An 18,866-nucleotide genomic window follows, 5' to 3' on the forward strand; every position below is an offset into this window, starting at 1 on the left:
GCGCATGCGCAGAAACGCTGGGCACGCGGGGCGGTGACTGTGGTCAGTACGGCCTGTTCCTGGAGTCCACGCGGATTTTCGAAGCTGGATCTGGCAAGAGGCCGCTGGACTCCACGCTCCGATCGTCAGCCCACTTCCTAGCTGAAGAGCGCGAGGCGGCGGCAGGGAGTCGGGTCCCACCATGGCCGCGAATGTGAGTGTCCCCTGGCCAGCCAGGCCACACCCAGGCTTCCCCGTAGCCCTGGGGCTCTTCGCCGGGAGCGCCTGGGTCCATTTCGCCGTCTGGAGCTCCTCCGCGCAGCCGGGCCCCCATTGCCCTCTGCGCGATTTGTCCGTGCCTTCGGCAGCTCATCCCTTTCTGTTATCTCTCGGCCCGTCCAGCCTTCTTTTGTCCCGGTTCCTTGGCCCAGCTTGTCCTTAGCTTTCATGCGAAGGTGGACTCGGAGGTGTGGCTCCCGCACTGCGATCTGCTTGTGCGCCTCTCCGCGGCCTTTCCTTGCATTCCCAGTTCCTTCCTGGACCTTGGCGGTCTGAAACTTGCGCATTATCAGAGCTGGACCGGACCTCAGAGAGGGGGCCAGTCCCTTGGGAGGGAGGAAGGCGATCCAGCCCAAGTGGAGCTGTCCAGCAATGGACAGACAGGGCTCTCCAGGAGGGCAGAGAGCTCCCCGCCCTCGGGAGGTGTGTAAACCGAGGCTGTGGTGCTGCAAAAAGCTTAGGCTGGGCTGGGAGCGAAGGAGTTAGGGGAAGAGGGAGCATTTCTCTACTGTGGGGCCCCTCCTCTTCCTAGCAAGGATTTGGTTGGAGAAAGCCTGGCTGAGGGCTGTTCCTTCAAGGCCTCTTCTCCCTGCAACCAGCCTTTCTCGGGAAACTATTTAAGCCCAACATTCATTCAACAGACCAAGCAACGCCGCCTACCAGGGCGCTGGGTGTGGTAGAAGCTGGTGACTCACCTCTCCCCTCCTCTGTGAAAGTGCTTCTAGGGCCAGCTTAGGAGCCCTGCCAGCCCCAGACACACCCTCCCTCCTGCTTTGGTAGAATGCCTTAGCAGCTCTCCCCTTGCCCGTCACACCCTGTTTCCAGGCACCGCTTCTGTCCCCAAGCGTCCTCTCTGCCTCTCACACCCCTTGAGAGCCCAGGGTGTGCATCACCCACAGCCCTAGCACACTGTGCCTCAGGTTACTATCATCCACACTCCCAGGCCTTCAGGAGCGTTAGAAGCCTTGAATGTTGTACCTAGAAAGGTGCTCAGAGGAGAACACTCAGAGGTGTTCCGAGAGACTCAGGGTCCGTCCACCAGGCTAGAGGGCAGTCAGGAGACCAGCCTGTCTGCAGTATGTGGATTCTTTGCTCCCATCGCCACCACCACCGTATTTTACAGATGTGGAACTTCCCCAGCAGGCTAAGGCACCTGCCCAAGCTCTTGTGGCCAGCTTGGCCTGCTGTGACACAGGAACATGCTGAAAAGGTCAGACTTTGGAGTTAGGGAGACCTGGGGCAAATCCAGATTCTTCCACCCAGTAGCTGTGTGGTCTTCATCTCTCCAGGTTTATGTAGCCTTATGGATCAGTTACCGTGACATTTAAGGGAGACTGCTTAGCACAGTGCCTGGGGTGTGGTAGGTACTTAATACTTGAAAACAAGCCTGTCCTCACAGAGTGGCAAAGATGGTCCCAATGGATGGAGACCACCTTGGGTACATTGAGACCTGACCCCTCACCAAGGAACATGCTTGCATTTGGGTATTCTCTGCTACCAAGCCTTTGTTAATTCTTCCAGTAGCTGGGTACACATTTACAACAGCCACTAGGCTGGGTGAGGAAGGAGGATCTGAAGATATTGGTGGGCGGGGGAGCAGGGAGACTACAGAATTCTCAATCAGTATAGCAGCAACAGTACCTGTGGTGAAGGTACGGTTCCCCTCTCCACTTTATAAGTGAGTAAACAGAATCAGAGAGGTAGAGCAATTTACCCAGGCTTACACAGCAAGTGATTGGTGAACCTGGGCATCAAACCCAGTTCTGTCCATTTTCAGGGCCTATGTGTTAGCCTCTGTTCCCACCACTCATTGCTCATTTCTTCTGAGTTCTGAGTGCTGGGACTGGGAGGGGATGTGTCACTGGGAATGTCTCTGTGTGTGTGTGTATCAATATGATGTATGTGTAGATGTAACATATAAGTATATATAAATATGTGTGTATATATAGATCCTTTATGATCTTCCATGTTTACTGAGAATTTTGGTTCAGAACGTGGGCTGCGTATGTCATGTCACGGCCCACCTCACCCCTCCTCTAGCCTCATGGGCACCCTCCTGTACCAATCTTCCTTCCCTACAAGATCATCTTTGAGTCCCTTATCTTGATGTGGGCTGAGGGGCGGCCCAAGAGGAAGCCACGCCTCCTTTTCCTGTGGCTGCCTGCAGCTGGCTAGCAACATTCAGCTCACGTTGTACCCCAAGAGATGGGGAGCACAGACTGGAATGAGTAATGGGAGAGTAGCCTCCAGTCTGCCTGGATTTGAAACCTAACTCTTCCTCTTAGAAGCTGTGTGATCTGGGAAGATGACTTAAACCCTCAGCCTGATTTTCTTATCAGTGAAATGGGGTTGTTATGGCATCTACGTCTTTGGGCTTGCTGTGGGCTGGCCTGTGATAGACTGGTGTGTTTGCCATTGTCACCATTATGATGGTCACCTGCCTGCTGTGGTGATTCACTCCCCTAATGTTCCCAAATGGCATGTGAAGTCAGGACGACTTCGGGATTCATGGACATCTAGTCACTGGAGGGCTTGGCTGGTGGTATTCAGAGACAGTTAGAATGCAACATCAGCTTTGTCCAAACAGAGACTGTGACTCAAATCACTCCTCTGGTACCCAGTGCCAGGATGGGGCCTGTCTGAGCTGGTCCCCACTTTACATCTTTGTGACTTGTGCCAGCCCAGTGTCAGTTGTAGGGAAATCTGTTAACGTTCCCACTAGCTAACACATGTATAGTGCTTTCCATACCTAGGCCCTGAGCCACCCAATAACTATGTTCTTTGGTTCTCATCACAACCCTATGCACCGAGGAAATGGAAGCCACAAAGTGGTGAAATTGCTTGCCCAAGACCCTATAGTTGGTATGTGGCAGAGCCTAGACTCAAACCCAGTCCTTCTGGCTCCAGAATCCTGCCCTAGGTGATGACACTTTTGATCAGCAGTGGATACACCCCAAATCATGTCTCTGTTATTGGCCAGACAAAGCCTGATCCACTCACCCCTGAGCTTGAGGCCCGCTGTCAACCTGTGCAGAAATGCCAGGCTCCCCATTTCTTTCCCCATCCCTCCCACAACCCAGGTAAAGCAGATAGGCAGCTGCTCCCCCCAGAACCACTTCGTAGTTCCTCATCACTGCTGACACAGTTCTCTTCTTTAGGGATGTACTTCCCCTAGAGTCCGCCTCTAAGATGCCACTCAAATGCCCCGTCCTCCAGGGAGCCCGTCTTGATACCCCAGCTGGAAGGGGTCACTCCTTGAGCACCAGGTCCACCCCTCTCACCAGACACTCTGCATGACCTCCTAGTATTGTTTATGGTTGTGACCTTACTGCCCTAAGACTGTCTGCTTCTTTCCTGACCCCACGAGGGCTAGCACTGCCTTTAGAAAGCTCAGCCACTGCTTGCTGAATTTCATTAAAAATACGTCTCTAATAACCTCTTTGTAAAATAGCTTGGCAGTTTCTTAAAAAGTTAAACATACATATTCTCTGTGAACTAGCAGTTCCACTCCTGGGTATATATGTACGGGAAATGAAAGCACAGGTCCTCACAAAGGTTCATATATGAATGTTCACAGCAGCATTATTCATAATAGCCAAAACCTGGAAGCTGCCAAGATACCTATCCCCCGATGAATGATTCAGCACATTGTGGCATAGTCATAAGTGGAATACTACTAAGCCATGAAAAGGAGCAAAATCCTGATAAACACCACAACGTGAATAAATTGCAAAAACAGTGCTCTGAGTCCAAAAAGCTGGGCAGAAAGGAGTTTGTGCCCTGATTCCATTTTTCTCAAGTTCTAGAAGAAACAAAACTAATCTACAGTGGGAAACATTCAAATTTTAAATTCTCCCCCGCCCAACCAGTTACCACCTCTGGTTGGTGGAGAGGGGGAGAAGTGGCAGGAAAGGGGCACAAATAAACTTTCTGGGGTGATGGAAATGTTTTGCACCTTGCTTTAGATGTTGGTCAGATGGAATAGACGTTTGTAGAAACCCACCAAAGTGTACATTGAATATCTGTGTTTTTTTTTTACCAATTACAGTTAAAACTGAAAAAAAAAAACCTGAGTATAAATAAATAGCGAATTTCATTTATTTTTAAAAAAACCAATTTCATTCTGTGCATGTTACTTTTTCTCCAGTATTCCAGTACAAGTACCCGGAGAGAACATGTCAAAGTTACAACCGGCACCCAGCCAGGCTTCCTGGAACGGCTGAGCGAGACCTCGGGTGGGATGTTCGTGGGGCTCATGACCTTCCTGCTCTCCTTCTACCTAATTTTCACCAATGAGGTTAGCACCTCCCTCAGGCACAGTTGGATCCAAGTGTTCATGCTGGGTCACCAGGAAATCTCCATTTCTTCATCTCTTGCCTGTTTTTCTCTATTGTGGTGTTTTTCTTGGGCAGGTACTTCCTCTGTGATGGCAAATGTGGCCCGAGAAACTGGCTTACATCCAACCACTTAGCCCAGGGAAGAAAGAAACCTTTCTTTTTTTCCTTCCTTTATTCCTTTCTTTTTTCCCTCCCTCCCTTCTTTTTTTCTTTCTTTTCTTTCTTTCTTCCTCCCTTCCTCCCTCCCTCTCTCCCTTTCTTTCTTTTTCTTTTTCTCTCAAAAATAAGACCTCATGATACAATAGTATATTTCTAAATCATTTTTGCAAGTTACAGGGCCTCAGTGTCCTGGCTGGGCTCAGTCCTCTGAACCAATCTCCCTGTGGAGATGGCCGGGGATGACTCATATGTTCTGCTTGGCAAGGCCTGGGTCATATGATTTGAACAGGGGTTCAGATAGACCTGGGTAAACCACATGGGCTGAGAGTAGGGGAGGAGAGCCAAGCATGTTGGCTCAGGCCTATAACCCCAGGACTTTGGGAGGCCAAGGAGGGTGGATTGAGGCTAGAAGTTTGAAAGCAGCCTGGGCAACATAGCAAGACTCTTCTCTACAAAAAAATTTAAAAATAAAATTTAAAAAAAGGCAGATAAAAATGGGGAGAAAGGTACAGGGCAGGCAGAAACATCAGCTGTTCCCACCATTGAAGTGGTACTAAGATCGGCGGGGGCTGGTGGGAACCAGTGGGGGAGTATGAAGAAGTCTGCCTGGGAAAGCAGGAATCTGGGTTCTAGTCCACTCTCCACTTGCTAGACCTCAGTTTTCCAGTTGTACAGTGGGGGGATGGGTCTTAGTGCTCCCCGAGTCCCCATCCTACCCTGATACTTTGCAATAAGCACAGTCAGGCTGAGCCACCCGAGTTGTTGAAACCCCCATTCCCTTTGCTCCCAGGGCCGCGCATTGAAGACGGCAACCTCGCTGGCCGAGGGGCTCTCACTTGTGGTGTCCCCTGACAGCATCCACACTGTGGCTCCGGAGAATGAAGGAAGGCTGGTGCACATCATCGGTGCCCTGCGGACATCCAAGGTAGGCTTGGCAGGGATGCTGACCCGCCAGTGGCTCGGGGCTCGTCCTGGGTATTGTCTGGCTGAGGATTTAAAAACATGGGCCTTGGAGATGGTCACACATGGGTGTGATTCCCGCCTCCACCACTCAGCATCTATGTGGACCCGTCAATCCTGAGTCTCAGTGTCTCTATGTATAAAATGGGAATGGTAATGATAACAAGCTTGTGGCCAGCCTTGGGGATTTGGTAAGATTAGGTAACTAACGTCTTGGTACAGTGGCTGGCACTCAGGGAGGTGCTCTCATGATTGTGATGACCATGTATGTCCATTGCAAGGTCACAAAACTATCTTGGGCAGCCATGCTTTCCTGTTATTTGAACACCCAGTATGCTGTTGGCACCATACCATTGGACCGTGCAGCCTAGGTCCATGCTGAAGAACTTGGGACAGGGAGCATCCTTGATCCTCCCCTGTGAAGCAGCATAGGGCTCTTCACCCTCATCCCCCTTCTCTAGTTCTTCTACTTCCTGTCCAGTTTCCCCTGAGCCAGGCTTTCTGGGCTGACATGAATCTTATCCTTTATTTTTTTGGTTTGATTCTGTGTGAAGCTTTTGTCTGATCCAAACTATGGGGTCCATCTTCCGGCTGTGAAACTGCGGAGGCACGTGGAGATGTACCAGTGGGTAGAAACTGAGGAGTCCAGGTGAGGTGCCAGGGGGTGGAAACTGTTGGGGTAAAGGAGGAGTAAGGGGTAGGTGTCAGGATAAAGTGCAGATGACTTTCATTGTGATGCCTTTGAAATTCAAGTATAACGTCTTCCTATCAGAAAAGTGTGAAATTACCCTAAAATGAATGGCCAGTGATGTGGAAGTGGCAAAAATCCAGTGAAGAGTGGATCCATGGGCTCCCTCATACTGCAAGTTCCAGGGATGCACAACTTGAAACATAACTTTTCGCAGGCCTCAAACACTGTCATCAGGATCAGTGTGCCACCCCCAGACCCCACTGCATCGCTCTGTGTTCAGCCTTCCCATCGGCTGTGTTGGTCCCATCTTCTTGCCACTTACAGCTTATCAGTTCTGACAGGAGTCCCGGGGCAGGCTCTTACTGACCAGGGCCAGGGTCACCTGGAGCTGAGGGTGGGTTCAGCCCCACCTGAATCACATGGACTGTGACCGATGGGTGGGGACGTGGTGGGAGGAGCAGGAGAAAAGCAGCTTCAGGAGCAACCCCCACCACAGGGCTGTCCTGGAGCAGAGGGTGCAGCCAGATCTCTGAGCCCAGAGGGCAGGGCTGGGCTCCTTGGTGTAAGGCCAGTGGGGGCCAACTTCAGCTCAGGATGGGAGAGCGCTTTCCTCCAGGCGGGGCCTTCAAGGGTGGGAGCTGGCTGTCTGCCAGAAGTGAGTGCCCTGTCTTGGGGCTGGTGTAGAGAAGGCATCTGCCCCAGCTGGGGAGTCTGACCTGGTAGCCCTGAGATTGCTTCTGGCTGGAGATGCTTAGAGGTTAGACTGCCCGGGGCGATGGGGCTAACCCCTGTGGCTGCCTTGCTTTCCCTGCAGGGAGTACACCGAGGACGGGCAGGTGAAGAAGGAGACGAGGTATTCCTACAGTGAGTGCTGGGCCCCTTACGTGGTCTCTGCCTCTAGTAGGGGCTCACAGCAGTGGCTGGACAGCAGGGCTGTGGGTGGGGCCATGGGAAGGACGCACCAGGTGGCAGGATCCCTGGGTGCCAGCCTTCAGAGCCCTGCTCTCCCACCCATCCAGTGAGGCTCTCTGACCCACCCCTTTGGCTCTGAGATGGGAGGAGCTGGGCTGGTGGGTCTCAGCCACATGCCACTCCTACCCAGGCTCTGAGTTGATTCCTCTCCCTGAGCAGACACCGAATGGAGGTCAGAAATCGTCAACAGCAAAAACTTCGACCGAGAGATTGGCCACAAAAACCCCAGGTGAGAACCAGGCCCCAGGCCTGAGTGCAGCCTCGTTTACACTGGCAAGTCTCCAAACTCAGTTTCTTCATCTGAATAACAGGATTGAGTTAATCCTGCCTCATGGGTTGAAAATGTGGGATGTGGTTTTGAGACCAAGCCCTGTGCTGGGCACCAGGAATAGAGATCTGTCTCCCCTGACCCCAGGCGGGCTCCCCGCAAACAGGTCACAAACGTAAGGCCTGTACCAAGCGTCTAAGGGGATTTGCATGCATGGGGCCAGGGAAGATTTTATTAACTGTTTGCCATGGGTGGGAGGACAATGAGGACAGGCTTTCCAGAGACAGTGGCATTTGTTCAGGGCTTCCCAGGATTTCAGTGGAGGGAGCATAGTGGTGGTGAGGTGGGCATAACACTTGGGTGTGGCTGGAGGGTAGGCTTGTGCAGCAGTGGTCTGAGCTGTGCCAGTATGATGGTCAGGGGCTGGAATGCTCTGTGGCCTGGGAGGGGCTAGTGAGGGATGTGAAGTCCACGCAAGATCCATCTGATGATGGTGGGCGGGGCAGGACAGGCTGGCAAGGGTCTAGGCAAGAGGGTAGGAAGCTCCAGTGAACAGGAGACAGAGTCAGGGTGCTCAGCCCAGGAAGGGGCACAGGACCCCTGTGGTGGGCAAGTCAAGATATCTGCTGTGCCTGGCCTAGTCTGGACTTGCAGGAACCTTCTGGTGGGGACCCTGCCCAGCATAAACAACCTAAAGGGACCCAGGCAGCTCCCACACTAGTGCCCATCACTGACGGCTCCCTCTCTCCCACAGTGCCATGGCGGTGGAGTCATTCACGGCAACAGCCCCCTTTGTCCAAATTGGCAGGTTTTTCCTCTCGTCAGGTAAGTCTCAGGCCTCTCCGGAGCAGCTCATGCCAGACACACAAGGCCCCTCCCAGGGCCGGAGCCCCCAGTACTCAGCCTTCAGACAGGATCAGCCTGCACCTTTGCAGCACCATGCTTTGGGCTGGGGGCCAGGGGAAGGTGAATCTCCAGGAAGCAAGGGCTAACTAGAAATCCCGACCCCACTCCATCCCACCAGGTTCCTCTGAAACCTTAGTTATTCCAGAGAATGACTCAGGCATGCATCCTCACCCAGCTGCCTGCTGGTGTCTGTGCTGAGTAGACTCTGCCTAGACAGTCCTGCCTCAAGCAGCCTCCAGCTAGTCGTAGACATGGGGCAGTTCAGTGCTGTCAGCCTAGGGCTCTCCCTCTAAGACCTACCTGTGCCAGGAAGGCACTGGCTCATCATAGCCACCCCCCATTGATTCCAAAAAGAAATTTGCAAGGGATAAGGTGGCACCATCGGCTGGAGTAACCCTGGCGTTCTGTTCCTGGGCCTGACCCATGAAGGTGGGAGAACACACCAAAGGCCCTGATAGCCCTGGGGAGGCTGGATGATCCTGGGCCTGGCCTGGCTGCCTTCTGTCTGCTCTGTTGCTGGATGATGCCTGCTGTGCCAGCTGGGCCTGCTGTCAAGTAGCTCTCAGCCCAGGAGGCGAGTCAGGCTTGGATGTGGCTGGTCATAACCCTGATGGAAGGGAAAAGGGCTAAGGCCACTCCCAGCACTGAGGTCACTCTGACTTGGTGCGGAGGGTACAGGGAAAGCTTCCTGGAGGAGATGGTCTAACCCAGGGGAAGCCATGGACAACAGAGTCAGAAAGAGGCACCACAGGCGGGAGCGCCATGGGTGCAGGCTCCAAGAACATGGTGGAAGAGGGTCGGGCCGGGGGCTTTGCAGATTGAGGTTTTCACCTGGTCCACTAGGTTTCTAACCATTCTGCTCCCCTCAGGCCTCATCGACAAAGTCGACAACTTCAAGCCCCTGAGCCTGTCCAAGCTGGAGGACCCTCATGTGGACATCCTTCGCCGTGGGGACTTTTTCTACCACAGCGAAAACCCCAAGTACCCGGAGGTGCGCGGAGAGACTTGGGCTTTCCAGATAGAAGGGTCAGGGCCCTACAATCAGGTTCCTGCAGCAGGCGGATTCAGCTCAGTTGCATCCACAGCTGCACTTGGCCAAGTGCAGTTGGAGTGAGAGAGGCCGTCTGGGTGACAGCACAGCCTGGGGACAGGTGTGGAGGTGGAGAAGCCTGAGGGGTATGGCTGAGGCATCCTAGACCTGGTCCCAGGCCAGCAACTCCCTGCTTCACTCTCCCCACTTCTCTTCTGCCCCAGGTTGGAGACTTGCGCGTCTCCTTTTCCTATGCTGGACTGAGCGGCGATGACCCTGACCTGGGCCCGGCTCACATGGTAACCTGGCTTCCCAGGGGCAGACCCTAAATCAGGGCCTCACGACTTCCCTCGGCACAGACACCTTGGTCAATGTCAGGAGCACTTGGACCCTCTTTTCCCTGAGGAAAGGGACACGCTCACATGCACTGTCAGGCGGGCACACTGCTGAGCAGTTTCAGAGCTCCATGTCCCCACGACTGTCCATGGACCCCACACTAAGAAGGGCAGCTCAAGAGGGGTCTCGTAGTTGTGGCTTATGACTGGTGTTCCAGTCATATGCAGACCCTCTCCTCCACCCCATTTTGATCTCTCAATAATTGGTTTTGCATTCCTGGCCTATGTGCAGTCCCGCCCCAGCCCTTGCTCTGCCCTGCCCAAGGTACTGCCTGGAGCTTTGAATGGAGCAGCTCATCCAGAACTGCAGGGGCTGATGCACCCCAGGTGGACGAATAGAGAGAGAATCCCCAGGGTCTCTGCACTCACTTCCCCGGCTGGCACCCAGTCCCAGGAGGGTGGCTGTGACTCTCGTGGGAGCATCTCCCTCTGGTCACCCCTCAGCTCTAATGCTAACTCCTCTGACCAGGTCACCGTGATTGCTCGGCAGCGGGGTGACCAACTAGTCCCATACTCCACCAAGTCTGGGGATACTTTACTGCTCCTGCACCACGGGGACTTCTCAGCAGAGGTGAGTGCTATGCCCCACCTGTATGGTGGGGGAATAAGCGGGTTCTTCCTTCCAGTGATTATTTAATAGGATCCCACTACCAGGTGTCATAGTGAGGCAAGAAGGAGAAATAGCGGAATGTTGAGTATCCCTCATCAAAGTACTTGACCAGGAGTATTTCAGATTCCAGATTTTTTTGGATTTGCAGATATGTGTATATACATAATGAGATCTCTTGGGGATGGGAACCAAGTTTCAACACAAAATCTACTTATGTTTCATGTATACTTTGTACACATTACCTGAAGATGATTTTTACAGTGCAACCCCTCATATGTGGTCAGGTGTGGGATTTCACTTGTGGCATCATGTTGGCACTCAAAAGTTTTGGATTTTGAAGCATTTCAGCATTTGGGTTTTGGGATTGGGGAGGCTATTTGTCATGAACCCTCAGTGTGCAGGACTGTGCTAGGCACTAAACTCACTCTGCCTCACAGACTGTCCAGTAGAGGAGTGACAGTGACAGAAGCTCATAAGTACTGATGCATTGTGCCTAGTGTTGGGAAGAGGAGAACAGGTGCTCTGAGACTAGTGGACATCAGAATAGGACATCCATTTCTACAGTGGTCAAGCAGGGCCTCTGACAAGTGAATTTTGCTGACGAGCAGGGGTCAACCCTGGAAGAATCAGGCATCAGTATTTCTGGCAAGAACAGCCCAGTCTGGGCATGAAAAGGTTCACCTTGTCAGAGGCACCTGGAGTGCTATAGCTATAGCCCAGAGCAGGGAGTGGGAGTGAGTGAGGGGCTACACCAAGGTCTGTGTCCTTCCAGAACATCAGGAGGGCAGGGAAGGGTTTTGGGCCTCAGCTACCTGGGCATCCCTCTCCCATCGTAAATAGGGAGGGCTATGCCTCCCCCACGTCCCAAGGAGAAGGGGTGCCTAGACATGCTGATTAGTTCAGTTCTGTGCCTTAAAAGTTAGCTTGTCTTCTCTAGGCAGGCATTCCCTCTCTGTAGCAGAAAAACTGTGTCTTTAGTTTTTCTGTTGTTGATGAACATGGGTGTCCCTGGTGTGGTACTCTATACCTGCCTTAACCGGGACTGCTGGAGTTTTCATCCAGAAGGGCCAGAAAGGGGCAAGGCAGCAGGCAGGCGTCAGGGGCTAGCTGTGACCTTTTGTTCCTATTATTAGACCCTCAGCAGCAATCTGTCCCATTAGTCTCCAGCCCATGGTGGTGACTGGGCCTCACCCACTCCCGGTACCTGGCCAGGGCTAGGGTGTGGTCAGTTACCAACCCCGGGGTGTGGCTGCCACCTCCTAGCCTAAAAGGCCATGAGTCACCCTTCTACCAGCAGCTGAGGGTTCCCAGCAGGTTTCTAAAATTAGGAGGCCTAGTCCAGACCTTGCTGTCTCTCCCAGGGATGAGGCCCCGCTCGAAGAACTGCCCCTGCAGAGAGGAGTGGATGGGGCCCATGGCTTAGGTAATGCCCCAGAAAGGGAAGGCTCTGCAGTGCAGATGGGCAGGCAGCCTCCTCACCACCCTAGGCCTCCTGCTGTTTAGCAGCCCCAAAGCCCTGCCTTCCCCCAGCCAAGCCCCCACCCCCACACAAGGTCTCGGGTCTCTGCCAAGTGGAAGAAAAGGCCCAGAGCCAGGCAGGCAGCCCAGGGCAAAAGTCAGGATGCCCCAATTCCAGTCCCACAGGCAGGAAAGTGCAGCCGGCCCCGGTGCTGCCTCCCACCTGCTGCAGCACCTTGAGCTGATGCTGATCTCTCAGCCTGTTTCCTCATTCATGAAGAGGAAAATGTTTTAAGTACTATTAGTAGTCTCATCATCCCTAACTGGTTTGGTTGTTGAGGATTATTCATTCATTCAGCCATTTTCATTAAGCATCAAGTACTTCACAGACATGCCCCCTGCTCTTGGAAATGTAGCGTTTAGTTAACTGCTTGAGGTGAGACCCTGGGCACATGACTTATCCTCTCAGAGCCTCAGTTTCCTCATCTATAAAATGGAGGTAAGTATTCCTACCTCACTGAGTGATTCTGAGGATTAAATAAGATAATACTCGTAAACACTTAGGAGAGTATCAGATAAATGGTGAGTGTCGGTGTGACCTGTTTTTATTGTTATGGACTCTAAGAGAGGGCCCAATTCAGATCAGGGGGTCAGGGAAAGCCCTCTGAAGAAATGGCGTTGAAGCCAAGCTGGAAGAGTGTGCAGGAAGCTGGCCAGGCATGACTGTGGGCAGTTGCTGTATGTAGGCAGAGCAAACCCACATGCAGACACCCAAAGGCGAAGGACACTCGACCTGGGTTGGGGACGGCAGCCAGCGGGGTCAGGGTACCCGCGGCAGGATTAGTGGTGGCAGGGCTCTGGCAGGTGGCTGCGTGGAGAACACAGAGTGGGTGTTGGAAGCAGGACCAGTGAGGCTCCTGTGGGCGGACAGTGGCAAGAGACTCAGGAATATGCAGCCTGGACTGGATGGGGGTAGTGGGGGAGGAGTGGGCCACGTCTTTCCCCCAGATGTGAGTGGGTGGGTGTGCCATGTGCTGAGATAGAGAAGGCACCAGTGTCGGTGCTGGACAGGCCGAGACATCAAGTGGAAATGTTGAGGAGGTAGTGGGAGCTGCAGGGCTGTGAAGCCCAGAAGGCCAGAGCTGCATAGGGTCATGGCACATGGGGGCCAAGCAGGCAGATGGGATGTCTGGGGAAAAAGTATGGACTGAAGCAGCTAAAGAACTGCAGCATTTAGGCTGGGTGTGGTGGCTCACACCTGTAATCCCAGCACTTACAGAGACTGAGGTGGGTGGATCACCTGAGGTTGGGAGTTTGAGACCAGCTTGACCAATATGGAGAAACTCTATCTCTACTAAAAAAACTAAAAAAGGTAAAATTAGCTGGGCATGGTGGCGCATGCCTTGTAATCCCAGCTACTCGGGAGGCTGAGTCAGAATTGCTTGAACCCAGGAAACAGAGGTTGCGATGAGCAGAGATTGCGCCATTGCACTCCAGGCTGGGCAACAAGAGCAAAATTCCATCTCAAAAATAAAAAAAAGAATTGCAGCATCTAACGGACAGGAAGAGGGGCATGGACAGTGATGGACCCTGAGAAGGAGGGTGCGGTGTCCCCAAGCTATGCGGAAAGGGTCTGAGATTAAACACAGACACAGAGCAGAGCACGTCGCCCAGCAGGCATGCTTAAACCTGCTCAGGGGTGGTGGGGAGAGTCCCGTTCATTCCAGGTGAGACTGGACTGAGGGCTCCAGGCATTGGCGGGCTCTGAGCTGAGGTGGGCCTGTACCTTCCACAGAGATCTCATGCCTTGCCCTATGCTCTGCCAGCTGGGCAGAAGGACTTAGCCCTGTAGGAGGCTTGCCCCACCTCCCTCTGGCCTGTTCAGAAATGGTCAACAGCTCCCAAGTTGCCACAGCCCCCTCAGCACCTGCCCTGCTGACTGGGTAGGCTGCTGCCCCTCGGTGTCCTGACCTATCCCCACCTTGTCCTACAGGAGGTATTTCATAGAGAACTAAAGAGCAACTCCATGAAGACCTGGGGCCTGCGGGCGGCCGGCTGGATGGCCATGTTCATGGGCCTCAACCTCATGACACGGATCCTCTACACCCTGGGTAAATGTCGGGTGGGTCACTGCCCTCCCTCTTGCAGTCTCCTCTGCCTGTTGCATCATCTCAGCCCTTCCAGCCTGATGGGATGGCCCCTGGGCAGAGACCAGGCAGTTGGCCCATCTTTGTGTACCTGCTCCGTAGCCTTGGGATGAGGGAGCAGAAGAAGGCAAGTGTGAGGCCAGGAGCTGCCAGGGGCAAGGCTGGGTGGGGCCGACTCTGGGGCACTGGTCTCGCTCCATTGCCTGAAGGTCTATCCATCCACTGGCTTGCTCATTTGCTCATCATTCCTTTGCTCCACAATTGAATATCACATTGGACCCAGTCAGACCTGCTTGAAATCTGTCACATCCAAGTTCTGGATGCTTGGCTATTCCCTTCCCACCTCAGTTTCAGTCCCCTCACCCCTCAAATGCAGACTTGTATGAAATGTTTGGCAAATAGGAAACATCTAAAACTATCATGTTTCCTTCCTTACTCCAAAACCTGGGCTAGATTTGGGCAGCCAGCAAGTCTGGAGGATGAAGGAGAGTTCTGGGCCATTCTTCCAGCCTGAGGTTGGTGCCAGCAAGCCCAGTAGGAGCCCCATGGCCTAGCATGGTTGGGGATCTGAGTGCCCAGCGTGGCTGAGTATGTTCTGGGCACGAGAGGATGGGGTTCTGCAGAGAACTCTCCATCCAAGCCTTTCCCTGGAGTGTGTCTCTTCCAGTCACATGACTGGGTCCAGCCCTCTCTGGGTGCCAACAGAAACCTCTCCCCCACTCAGCAGGCACAAGTTGGAAAAGATCTGGCTGCACATCTTGGGCTGTCAGAGCTTGGGGGGACCACCTCCTTTGTTTACAGTTGGGAAAACAGGGCTGGGAAGGAAAGGACTCTCCCTGAGGCTTTCTTTGGAAAGCCAAATTGTGCTCAGAAAGACCAGTGACATGGTGGGCATATTAGGGAGAGAGCAGCATTTAAATGGAATCCTCCATCTTACCTTTATGACCTTGGGCAGACCAGTTCCTTTCTGGAGCCTCGGTTTCCATGTGTCTATCTCAGAGGGCCCTTCTTTGGATTGACGTCTGTGATCCCAATTCACCCTACGTCTGGAGTGCTCCAGACTCAGACAGACTCAGAGTGTGGAGGGACCTGCAGGGCGGGTAGGGTAAGTTGGGAGTGCAGCAGGGAAGCACACACTCCCCTATACGTTTGATAAATACTGACTGCCATGTGTAAGACTCCATAGCAACAGAGACAGACAGGCTTAGAGCAACAGCTCAGAGCCCAGGCTCTGGGCCTAGACGGTTCTGAGTTCAAACCCTGGTTCTGGCACTTCTTACTTGGTGGTGAGTTTCTTAACTCCCTGAGCCTCAGTGACCGTATAGGTAAAATGAAGTTAAGAAGAATACCTACCGTACGGGGTGGGCATGAGCACTTCATGAGATAACACATAGGCAACGCTCAGAAACATGAACTTTGCTGATTATAAGGGCTGAGTAGCAGTGCCATATGGGAACAGACCAGGATGAGGCCAAATGGTGGCTTGCAGGGTGTGTTGCAGGCATGGTGGGGCACCAGGGCTTGCTCTGCAAACCCAGTGATTCCAGACCACTGGTGGCCTCCTGGGAACTGAGCGAAGATTCCCTGAGTGGACATCAGCTATGGAACGCCAACCTGGAGAGGTCACACAAGGCAATAGGGTAATTCCTCATGAATTTAGCTGGAACCTCGGCTTTATCCTATTGAACCAATAGTTTGTCAGATTCTTGAGGAGAGGCCAATGCTTAGGCTAATTTATTTCCTAGAGTACCTCCTGGTTCAGTGCTGGGCACATAAATAATCGGTAACATCTTGCTGCGTGAATGAACAAACACCTCTAGGAATGGCTGAGAGTTCCAAACAGGCACCCACAGGAGGCTCCACCCACAGCCTCTTGTGTGAGTGTGCAGGACCCAGGGTATTTCCAGCATTACAGGCAAATGTCTTTATACTGGCCTCTGACTACTATCCACATATAGTATTAAAGTTTACAAAGCACTGCCATGTCCTCTCCCCTGGAGCGGGGTAGAGTGGGTGGCTCAGACAGTGTGTCCAGCCATGCAGCTCATAGCACAGGCTCCCATGCTCCCTTAGGTCTCAGAACAAGGCTCTTGGCCTTCTGCTACACTGACTCTCTCCCTGCCTCACACACGAAGCAACAGAGGCCCATCTTACCTAGGGACAGGAGCGATCTGCTGATCTGGTGAGATGTAGAACGGGTTACACCTCATTGCCTTTCTCCTTTCCACAGTGGACTGGTTTCCTGTCTTCCGAGACCTGGTCAACATTGGCCTGAAAGCCTTTGCCTTCTGCATGGCCACCTCACTGACCCTGCTGACCGTGGCGGCTGGCTGGCTCTTCTACCGGCCCCTGTGGGCACTCCTCATTGCCAGCCTGGCCCTGGTGCCCATCATTGTTGCTCGGACACGAGTGCCGGCCAAAAAGCTGGAGTGAAAAGACCCTGGCACCCACTTGACACCTGTGTGAGCCCTAGGATCCAGGTCTCCCTCACCCCTGACCCAGCTCCATGCCAGAGCAGAAGCTTGGAGCGGTTTTGGACTCTCTAACCCCTCTCCTCTTCAGGGGCCAGACTTGACAGCACGTGCAGCGGGTTGGTCTTCCCCACGCCTCTTCTTGCCAGTAAGCAGCTTTGGTGGTCAGTAGCAGCTTGTAAATGGCAACCTGATGGCTTCTCCTGCTGTTTCCTTCCTCTCTCTCAGACTGAGTGGGTACGGCTGGCCACCCAGCCCATCGGCAGGTGACGATGCAGAAGCTCCACAGAGGCCTGCTGATAAAGGGCTCAGCCTTGCTGTATGCTGCTTCTCATCACTGCACACAGTGCCAGGCTTTGCCACTACCACCAAGCACATCTGTGGTCCTGAGGGGTGACCATTCGTCATTACTGCTGAGTCCTGGGTCACCAGCAGACACACTGCACATGGACCTCACAAAGCAGGCACACCCAAAACCTAGTCTGTGGCCAGAACCTGATTTGGTACCTAAACACTGAAGGTGTTCCGAGGAGAAAAGCTGGACATGTTGGGCTTTACATGTACCTTATGGTTCGGTAGAATCTGTACTGTGTGGGATCTCTGAAGGCCCTACTTAAGTTTTTCATCATTATTTTGCTGGTTCCTGTGTACTTTCCTACCGAAAGAGGGAGTTTTCTGAAATAAGATTAAAAAAAAAAAAAACACACACACACACACCTGATTAGTATTTCAGACTGTTACAGGAAACACCTTTTAGTCTGTCAATTGAATTCAGAGCACTGAAAGGTGTTAAATTGGGGTGTGTGGTTTGACTGATAAAAAGTTACCTCTGTCAGTATTTTGTGTCACTGAGAAGCTTTACAAGGGATACTTTTGAAATAAGTATTAGCAAAAGGATTGTTTTCCCTCTGGGAAGAGAGGGTGGAGAAAGCACTTGCTTTCATCCTCTGGCATCGGAAACTCCCCTGTGCACTTCAAGATGATTTAAAAGATTAAAGAAAAGATTAAAAGAAAATGTTGGAAGCTTTATACTAAATGGGCTCCTTCCTAGCCCAGTCAACCACAATAAAGAACTGGGGCCTGAGGCTTGCTGTAGAATGCCCACACCTGCCTGGCTGATTTCACCGGGAGTGCTTTTGACGCGGGCACCTGGGCCTCCTATCTCTGCTTCCGAGTGGTTCTTTCACAGGTTGTGTCCATAGCTTTAGTCATCCTAAATAAAATCCACCCACACCTAAGGCACAGAATTTGTTTCCCAACTACTCTCACACACTTTTAAAGTATGTTGTAACCAGGATGTTATCTTAAATGATTCTTTGTATACCTTCTCTCATATTCAGAAACTTTTGCACCTGCTGGGAGTAATTGCTTTAGCAACTAAGTATTTGGTAGATGAATAAGGAAGGGGTCAGAACTTCTGAAACTAGAGTTCTGTAATCATCTCTCTTGGCCTGGGATGCCTGTACTATAAATGAGTTTCTTTACATGAAAAACACAGCCAGCCCAAAATGACTTATCTGGGTTTCGGATTGAATAGTATTCACTAACTGCTTATAACATGAGCAATTTCATCAAATCTCCAAACTCTTAAAGGATGTTTCTGGAAAACACGCAGTATAACTAGACGATGGCTAAATGCAAAATCCTTGGGATTTGGTTTTTTTCTAATAAGGATTTTAAATTACTGCCAACTTCAAAAGTGTTCTTAAAGAGAAAAATAATGTTAAGAAAAATGTAAAAGCTTTGAAAACCAAATTTGTATTATCTTTATATTTTTGATGAAAAAATTTGAAATAAATTTCTAAATATCTTCTGGTATGGGACCTTGACATCCTGTTTTATTTTTTTGGCATTCTTTCTGAAATTCCTGTAAATAATTCAGCCATAGGATTTATTGAGAACTGAATTTTGTGGAACTTTGTTCTGAGCATTCAGTGGTTAAAATAGGTTTGTTTTTTTTTTTTTTTAAAAAGGGCAACTCAGTATCCCTAGCACTCAGGCCTTCCATACAGAAGCCCACTTTGTTTTGGCTTGATTTAAAGTGAATGACTCAGGCTTCATGCATCTTCAGAATGTGCCAGAAGAGGTGGAAGGGGCAACAGTGTGCTGCACAGCGAAAGGCATCCTGAGTTGGCACACAGACCTGAGTTCTGAGCCAACGGTTCCTACAAACTGGCTGTGATGCTGGGCAAATCAAAGATCTG

The 18,866-nt window shown here is 51.9% G+C and overlaps 1 protein-coding gene across 1 annotated transcript; it reads left to right on the top strand.

The window, feature by feature from the left end:
- Window position 1: 1 nt before the first annotated feature.
- TMEM43 (transmembrane protein 43) lies at window positions 2-18,469 on the top strand. The gene is made up of 12 exons (XM_032262324.1): window positions 2-193; window positions 4,406-4,555; window positions 5,545-5,679; window positions 6,269-6,363; window positions 7,220-7,269; window positions 7,537-7,606; window positions 8,400-8,470; window positions 9,421-9,542; window positions 9,806-9,880; window positions 10,446-10,547; window positions 14,038-14,155; window positions 16,422-18,469. Exons 1-12 carry the CDS (start codon window positions 182-184, stop codon window positions 16,622-16,624), a joined length of 1,203 nt encoding a protein of 400 aa, XP_032118215.1. The 5' UTR covers window positions 2-181; the 3' UTR covers window positions 16,625-18,469.
- Window positions 18,470-18,866: the final 397 nt, after the last annotated feature.

This window comes from Sapajus apella, unplaced genomic scaffold (assembly GCF_009761245.1).
Source record: "Sapajus apella isolate SASKATOON/1434 unplaced genomic scaffold, GSC_monkey_1.0 scaffold128, whole genome shotgun sequence".
Classification (NCBI taxonomy): domain Eukaryota; kingdom Metazoa; phylum Chordata; class Mammalia; order Primates; family Cebidae; genus Sapajus; species Sapajus apella.

What these genes read in the sequence shown, in the direction of transcription:
- TMEM43 (XM_032262324.1), top strand. An exon ending in GTGCCCTGCGGACATCCAAG is followed by an intron (nt 5,680 to 6,268) that starts GTAGGCTTGGCA and finishes TTCTGTGTGAAG; the next exon opens with CTTTTGTCTGATCCAAACTA. An exon ending in ACGGATCCTCTACACCCTGG is followed by an intron (nt 14,156 to 16,421) that starts GTAAATGTCGGG and finishes TCCTTTCCACAG; the next exon opens with TGGACTGGTTTCCTGTCTTC.